The following is an 8,899-nucleotide window of genomic DNA, read 5'->3' as shown; positions in this document are numbered from 1 at the left end:
ATTGGTACTTACCGTTCATGCTCAAGAGGCCAAAGCGCATCATTACGACCGGTGTGAAACGGGGCCAACACAAATTTTTCAGCCACATTTCATGAAATTCACCATGAGGCTGGTTCAGACGTGTTAATGTAGAAAATTAATTTTTTTTAGAAAAATTGGGGAAAAGTCCTAATGTTTCATGTATACAGTTGATAATGTTGTAGGTAATAGTTGTGTGTGTGTGTGTGTGTGTGTGTGTGTGTGTGCCCAGAGCTTCACACATGACTGCTTGCTCCCTGTTAGAGGATTTCTCTTTTTGCCTATCAAGTGTCCACTATTTCAGTGTTTTGACTGAGCAAAGCACTGAGCCATCAGAAGAGACGCTTTTTTTCTTAAATCATCTTTTGAGTTGACTTTTTTTTTTTAAATCGGTTAGTTTCCCTTAGGGTTAAATTGCTAGCGGAAAGAAGCTCAGCTCTGCACCGGGGACGAACTGCGGGGTTCGGCGGAGGAAGCAGGGTGGCAGTAGGACCCAGGGGGATCCTCCGAGCGGATCTTAGGGCCAGATTGCAAATTCGCCGTGACTCAGTCTGGTCGGCTCCGTGCACACAGCAACAGCGGCAGCAGCAGAAGCAGCAGCAAGCGGCAGAAACAGCAGCAGCAGTAGCAGAGCAGACCTTGGCGGCCCTGCTGCTGGCGACTGTTAGGCTCGCTCTCCTGGTCCAAAGGCTCCAAACCCTGCAGCTCAGGCAGGTCCCGGGGTGGGGGTGGGGTGGGTGCCGCGGGGCGGCGGGCGGGGGGGGGGGCGCTGCCCCGGGGCGGGCAGCTCTGGGGCCTGTGCACGGAGAGTTAATATCGGCTCCGTCTCTTCCTGTGTCTGGCTTTATTTGCAGCAAATCAAGATGGAGTATGAGTGGAAACCCGACGAGCAAGGGCTTCAGCAAATCCTGCAGCTGCTCAAAGAGTCCCAGTCCCCGGACACCTCCACCCAGAGAACCGTGCAACAAGTATCCTTTCCGCGGGCCTCGCCGCCGCGGGCTCCCCCGCGCTTCCCGGCCCGCTCGGCTCCGCTCCCCTCCCCCCACCCCGCCCCGCGCGGCCGTGGCGGGGCTTGGCCCGGGGCTCGCGCCGCATCGCTCCTCCGGAGGCCCAGGCCCTGTCAGGGGGTGGGGGAGCGTTATGCGAGCGGCAAGCGGGTGCCTGCGCCCCGCGTCTGCTTCCCTCCCCACTCCCTGCCGCAGGTCCCGGGCTTGGCGCGCGGGTAGAGGCGTGCCACGAGCTCCCGGGCTCGCGGAGGGGCGCCGGCTTCCGGCCGGGGCGGGCGGCGGCCTCGGGGCCGCATGTGCTCGGGCCCGCGCGGCCCCCGATTTCCAGGCGGACCGCGAGCGAGTCGGAGCCCCGGCCGGGGCCCGGGCGGCCTCCCCGCGAGCGGTCAGGGCCTACACAATGAGCCTCGCTTCGGCGGCCGGGGCCGGGGCCGGGCCCGGGGTGGGGGCGGGGGCGGGGGCCCGTGGAGGAGGGAGGCGCGGGCCGCTCTCCCGCCCGCCATGGAGCTGGTGGAGGAGCCTCGCGCGGGGCCCTGCTCCGCCCGGCCCAGTCGCGGGGACTCGTTTGTGGTCGGGGCCCGCCAGGCCGGGGGACTCGACCGGGCCTCACCCCACCCCGTGGCGGGGCAGCGTAGCACCTGTTGCCGCCTGGCTCCAAGCTGGGGTTTTCTTTTTAAAGCCTTGGCTCCCGCAGGACTGGCGACCCCGGGGGGCGAGGGGGGGGGGGGCGGAGCGCTCCAGTTTCAGGGGAGCTGGGGAAAGGCTCCGGGGGGAGAAAGAGGAAGCAAACCTTTTTAAACGTGTTTGTTCATTCATGTCCCAAACCCGTTCCCCCCAAACACACGTAACCCCCCCCCCCACCCGAGAGATTATCCAAGGGTACAGATAGAATTTTCCCATTGCTGATTGTGGTCAAAGCGAAGCAACGGGCTGGTGTTGGTTGGTTGGTTTGTTTTTTAATCTCTGCTTCACTTGGCCTTTTGCAAAAGTACAATCTCAAATACATTGATGAAATAGAGAATGATTTTTGCAGGCCGACAACGTGGAGTTGCTTTTAAAATTTATTCTCAAACAATGATTTTAAATGCAGTCTATTGAGAGTCTTTAGATTAAAAAGCTTTAATAGGAATAACAAATGAGGGAAGTTAGGTCAACTTTTATTCCTTGATAAGTGGGAAGTGCATATAATTAGTTGATATTTAATAGAAGGACATAAACGAGGGAAGTTGCAGTCAAATTTTATTCCTTGATGTGTGGGAAGCTAATATAGTTAGATGATATTTTCTGACTGGAGCTTACGAATAGTCAACTGTTGGCAAATACATTTCCATGTTTGTTAGTGAAATTGATAGCAGCACTTATTCAGAAGTGTTCATTTAAAGATTTTTTTAAAGGCAATTCGTCTAGAAAGCTGCGAATAGCAAGAGGAGTATTTGAGTTTTCAATTCTGCTGAGTTCCATGGCTGTGGCATACATACCACTCTCTTATGATGTCATAGCTAACAGCCTCATGGGATCTTGAAAGGGCAACATTATAAAAAGGATTATAGATTGCTAGTGAAGTTTTCAAATTACTACCTGGATTGTCTATGTCAGTGAATCATCAGGCTTCATGTAGGATGGTATAATACAGTCTGTCCTATGGTAAAAATCAGTTATCTAACGTGAAACTTCCAAATGAGGAAAACTAAAAGGATTTTTGCTTTTCTGTTTGAATAAATAATATTTTGTGATTTTTTTTAAAAATTGGATTACTCGTTAGTAAGGGCATAATGGTTGAAACTTGAGAAAACTTTATTTTGGTTACCTAGGCATATAAAATTTGTATGATTGGCCTCTTCTAACAAAAAAAAATGAATTCTGGTCATTAACTAGGGGTGAGAATTTGTTTATTTCAAAGTAATGGCTTATTGCACTGTCCTTTGCTTTTCCTCGTCGGGAAAGAGTGATACCATGTGGCTCTTAATTATTTAAAAGTAACATGTAGTGGAGTTTTTTAAGAGAAATTTTAGTATTATGGAATTATTGATTACCTCGTAAGAAAATGTGTTTATCGATGAAATGTTACATGTGGCAAATAAAAATTAGGGAGTTCAACTTGAGGTGTTCGAGTTTACTTTTATTCTGTTAAAACCATTAATGAATAGTCTCTCCCATCAGTTGTTAAAGGTTCTAGAATCTACATTTTGCCTTTCTGTCTGTTGGGAAAAGAAAGAATGCACATTTTCAGATTTGTTCCTTGTGGGGTCTTCTCAGATAATATTTTACGCTGTTAAGTATCATGTGATCCGTTGAGCACTGATAGGGCTTAATGTAATAAACAGCAAATATTCATAACTGTGGTTTGTATCAGATTTGATCAGACAAGAGTAAAGCATACACATCATTTTTATACGTGTTCTGGCTGATACTTTTGCATTTGTGGTGTCACTTTTTAGTGAAACTCAGTTGTGGAGTAAATGAACAGTTTGAGAATCAGGGAGCAAAGAAAATTTAGTGGAACATTATGTCCCTGCTACCCACCGTCATCAGTTAAGTACCTGCAAATATGAATTGATGTGATAAATCTTAACGGATAGGGACACTTGTAAAATTGTTGTGGTTGAATTGTTACTGGTCAGATTCCATGGATTGTGAATAATTCTGCTTTGGAAAGGAGAAATTTGATTATAGAAAGGAGAAAATTGATTAACAGGATGGAATGATTAAGAACCAAGAAATGCAAGACTACTAAAGATTTGTGGATAAATTTAAGACATTTAAAAACCCTTTACAGCGATTTCATGATCTTGAGTTCTAAGTTATTTTGGTACCTTTTTCTTAAGCTACTTATCATAGTCTAAACCGTTGGCAATAGTGTCAGATTTAATAAAGAAATCTTAGTCTTGATGAAAACAAGAAGCTAAAAACATTTGAGTGTTTGATTTTTTTTTTGTATAACAATTACTGTCTCTTAGGTTATCTTGAAAAGTTTCCTTAACTACATTTGTTCTAGAAACTGGAACAACTCAACCAATATCCTGATTTTAACAACTACCTGATTTTTGTTCTTACAAAATTAAAATCTGAAGGTAAGTGGAAATAATTAAAAGGTTTATTTAAGAATATAGATTGTAATTTGAAAGGTGTTTTGTTTTTTTTTGTTTGCTTTACAAATATATGAAAAGAGAGAAACGTTTGAAAAGGCTTCTTTTTACCTTAATCTTTCCAGGGTGTCCTCTCTTAATTTTTTGTAAAGGTTTTCTTGTTTGGAGATTTGGGTAATAAATTCACAGATTTTTACATATGAGAAATGTATTGCCAGTTCCAATCCATTTTAGATTATCCTAACCCTTAGTCATAAGTGTAGTAGGCTTTGGTTGGGGGCGGTGGGAGGGGTGCTTTGCATTTAAAAGATTTTGGAACATGTAAACATTGAGGCATACTTTGAAGTACTATGCAGAGCAAGTTTTATACAAACTAATTTCTTTACTAGTTTGTCATTGGAGGGGGTGCTTTTTAATGCCCTCATCTATAATAGTCTTTACTACAGTTACCAGAAATACCAGATCTTCTCTCTTGCTAAAGTAGTTCAAATTAATTTTCAGTGTTGTAAAAAGCCATACTAATTTGCACTTTATAGTTCGCATAATACAACATGGTAATTTTTACTGAACTCGTAATTCAACAAGGATAAAGTAATCTTGTGTTAAACATATTTTTGGGAGAAACAAATCTAAAATTAATAACCTTCCAAAACCCAGACTTTAAGAAACTAAGAATTCCTTCCATAGGTCTTAAGCTTCTGAATCAGACCATTGTAGTATGCTGATTATCTTTATGTGAGATCCTGGACAAGTCACCTAACCTCTTGTCTAACTTCATTTACTCAGCTGTAAAATTGGGATCATAAAAGCACCTATCTCAAAGGGTTGCATGGATGAAATATAATATTTGTATAATGCTTAGCACAGTACTCCCTTATCTTTCCCTATGCCACTTGCCTTTTGTAAAGGAAATCTTTTCAATAATTTACCATTATTGATACCCAAATATTGGCTGAATCGACAGGTACATATAATATGTAATATACTTTTGAGTAACATAAAACCAGTTTCACATGTCTTCTAAATTGTTGAGGTTTTATAGTCTTATGGAATGTAACAGTGTTTTAGAAGTTCTAGTAAATTGCGTAAACTATACATTTGGTTTAATTTGGTTAGAGGCTTACCTCTATTACCTGTATGGTGAAAATTTGAAGTGTGTAGTTTTCCCACAATAGGAGTCAATCAAGTAATAATTACCTTGTATTCAAATATAGCACTTCACAATTTCTAGAGTATTTTCACATGCCTCATCTTAGTTAATTTTTACAACAATACTTGTCAGGTAGGTAGGGTAGGTGGCATTTATCATTACCCATTTTACAGCTAAGCAAATTGAGGCATAGGTTTTATATAGATCTATGTTGATACTGATAATAGCGATTTCTATTTGTAGATCAATAGATCCATACATCTATATCTATATAGATACACTGATATCTCCCAACCTCTTCATTTTTTAGTTGAGGAAAATAAAGACCTAGAGAACCAATTTGACCAAGGTCACACAAGTACTAAGTAGCAAAGTCAAGGATTCAACCCAGGTAGTCTGACCCCCAAATGCAGAGTTATTTCCATTGCACATGGTTTCTCAATATGGCAGTTTTACAGTTGAAGTGTTAACATCTCAAAGCAAAGTACTATAGATGTTAAAAACTATTTATACAGCATTAATATTAATATATTAACATATGTTCGGCCAGTTTTTCTGTCTTGTCAACTTGTCTTTAATTTGGTGAACATTGATTAATGGTTCTGACTCTGCGATAGAAAATGATTAGTGTTCAACATTTCATTTCGTGGAAACTATTGTGATCTTCCAAAACTTGTGCAGCCTTGTTTAGTTTGGCTAATTAAATAGTTGAAGACATTTTCCCATTAACTTATTTATAACTTTGTATATAATTAGGCAAGCTTGTGAGTTTTATCTCCTAGCCTTCGTAAAAATACAGATAAATTTCATTAAAAGTAAGATTGCTGAAACTGCTAAAAGGTACCCTGAAAGTCTTGGAAAATGAGTTATCACGTAAATAGAAGTTAAACATTTTGCTCTTAGAAAATTGAAAATTGTTTCATGTTTGCTTTAGAAAGTCATAGGGGACAGAGGATAAGAATGTTTCTCTCCATAAAATGTGGCCTTAAATAATTACCTTGAGGAATTTAGTTGATAGACGCTTATTTCTCATGGGGGAATGAATATCCCAAAAGAGTAATTCAGGAATAGCTTGATAGCTGTTTACCTCTCCCTATCCATCTTACTTTTGAAAGGATCATTTGAGTTCTAAGCTGAACAGTGGGTTTAGGACTGGACTATAACAAACCTGGAAATTTTACTTCCTATTACCTTAGTAGGGTATGTGAAGCATTTGTTTATATGTGCTATTTAATTCCAAGAGACCTGAATCCTGTTATGTAGTGTTGATATGAATGATATTCGTGGTTGATCTAAACAACAGAGTAGGAATAATTCTGTTGTTTTGGATATTAATCTTTTATGTGATATAGCCAAAGACAAGTTATCAATAAAAATTCTGCCCTCCCCCCTCCCATGTAACTATTCAGAAAATTTGCTTTAGGTTTCAGTCTAAGGTTCTGACTTCTATAAACATTAAAAGTTGTTTCACATATTTGAAGTTAATGTGTATTTTATTTTACCTTTTTAACTTATTTTGCTGAGGGTAATCTTATAGTTTGCTAAATGTCTACGTAACAGGCCTTTCATAAATGAAATCTTTTCATTAATTTGCAATTGTAGACACTGAAGTATTTAGTTAAATTAATAGGTGTATAATGTGCTTTATGAGATAATTAAGAGTTGTGTAGAATTAAGTATTTTTTTTATGTTGGTGCTTTTAAAAACACCATTTCCTACTCTTTTGTGTGTCATCGAGGTCTCCCTACCATGAATCAGTTCTCTCTTGGAAGGAAAAAGAATTAACCATTTTATACTGCATCTACATTTGACAGTTTATCCAACATTCTATGGGTACTGTCCCTCACCTTTTTACTGAGGAGGAAAGTATTTAATCATGTGTTAGTGACCAAGATTGGTCAGAGTTTGATTCATTTTAGTGGCGGTGGGGTTTAAGAGCAAATTGCCATTAAAAGTATGGTGGTGACAGTTTGTGGAATGGTTATACAAATATACTAACTTTATCAACAAGATTTGTTTCTTTTCTCATCAACCTAAATGTTGGATTTAGCTCTTGAGATTCATTGACAATGTTTTTGCCTAGTCCTGATGATAATGCAAGACTGATAATATGTTGTGATCCTTCCCCCCCTTAAATCAACTAAATACATTAAAATTCTTGTAATGTTTCTGTTGTGTAAACTACTTAAAAGTTCAAAGCAGTGTTGACTGTTTTATTGCAGATGAACCTACAAGGTCTTTGAGTGGTCTTATTTTGAAGAATAATGTGAAAGCCCATTTTCACAACTTCCCAAATGGAGTAACAGATTTTATTAAGAGTGAATGTCTGAATAATATTGGTGACTCCTCCCCTCTGATCAGAGCCACTGTGGGTGAGTTACAATATAAAATTTATCTGTCTTCTGCCTTGTTCATTTTTTGCGATTGTTCACTTACTGTCCATTTTTAAAGACAGATTTATAGTAGGAAAAAATTTTCCATTACATTGTTTCCAACAGATTCAATAATGTTACTGTTATCAATATCCATCGAGAAAGCTAGGTAATCTTAACATTTGCATTTGGCTCTTGAAGCTCCATTCATGATGATATCATTTACCTAGGTGGCAGTGCTGGAGAATGCGGTTATTTAAAATAGGGAGTGGGTTTCCCTGAGGTGGGGGAGGGCTTTTGATCATGTTGAAAAGATGAAAGAAGAGATTGGGAGAAGATTGGATGCCATTTCATTTTAAACACTTTTTAGGTATCCTTGATTCCAAATGACCTTTTAAGAAAATTTAGTACTAAACATTTTGAGAGTAGGGAGGTATGGTACTATTCTTTGTCAGTGAATATTGAATTTCTGTTGTTATAAGTAAAGGTGTGATGCATTTTAAGAACATGGATTATTTTATTGTTCAAGTTCTTAAAATGATTATATAGAAATTTTACTTTAGAGTGTTAACTTTGGAACTAAATTGTGAGGGAATATGTGATTTTTATTCCTTATTGGCCATTTAAACAAAATAAGTTGTCTAAATAACACCATTCTGATAGTGTAACCAGTTGCAATTTTGGCTATAATCCAAATAGAATTAAGCTACTCATCCAGTCAGAATTTTATGCTTTGAACTTTTTTTTTTTAAAAAACAGAAGTGTTTCCTCATGTCCCTGTTTGGATTGCACACGATTTGTCACTATAGAGGAGTCAGAACTATTTGAGAATATTTATTTTCAAGTCACTTCTAAGGAATCAGGCCAAGGTTTTCTCATGATTGGGTCAGGACTCTTGCTTTTGACCTGGATTATTTTGTACTATAAATTGGGTATTGGGGAAAGGCAATGTGAAGATCATTGTGTTTTTCACTGTCGTATTTTAGGAAAACTAAATAAATGTTAGCATACTGGCTGCATAACACAAGTTCAGGTTCCAAAAAGGACTTATTGAACTCAATCTACAAAAATAAAGCAAAACTCTTCACTTCCTACAACTTTTCAACAGATCATCTCTTGAGTGAAACAAGCTGTATTTGTACAGTTACTCCAGAGTTTCGGAAAATATAGTGAGTCCCTAAACTTGGACACCATCAGTCATGGCAGAGCACCCTCATTATAAGTGTAGAGATTACTTTTTCTGGAACTCCTTGAGGGTAGACTTAG

At 39.6% G+C, this 8,899-nt stretch overlaps 1 protein-coding gene across 1 annotated transcript in view; it reads left to right on the top strand.

The window, feature by feature from the left end:
* Positions 1–415: 415 nt before the first annotated feature.
* The window catches only part of TNPO1 (transportin 1), a 75,460-nt gene continuing 66,976 nt past the window's right edge, over positions 416–8,899 (top strand). The window contains exons 1-4 of the mRNA XM_036764144.1: positions 416–728; positions 873–986; positions 4,021–4,096; positions 7,484–7,633. Coding sequence (XP_036620039.1) covers positions 882–986; positions 4,021–4,096; positions 7,484–7,633 — 331 coding nt within the window. The 5' untranslated portion in view covers positions 416–728; positions 873–881. The remainder of the gene's footprint in view (positions 729–872; positions 987–4,020; positions 4,097–7,483; positions 7,634–8,899) is intronic.

The sequence above is a fragment of the Trichosurus vulpecula genome, chromosome 1 (assembly GCF_011100635.1).
Source record: "Trichosurus vulpecula isolate mTriVul1 chromosome 1, mTriVul1.pri, whole genome shotgun sequence".
Lineage (NCBI taxonomy): Eukaryota > Metazoa > Chordata > Mammalia > Diprotodontia > Phalangeridae > Trichosurus > Trichosurus vulpecula.
This window is presented reverse-complemented; position numbering and strand designations above follow the sequence as displayed.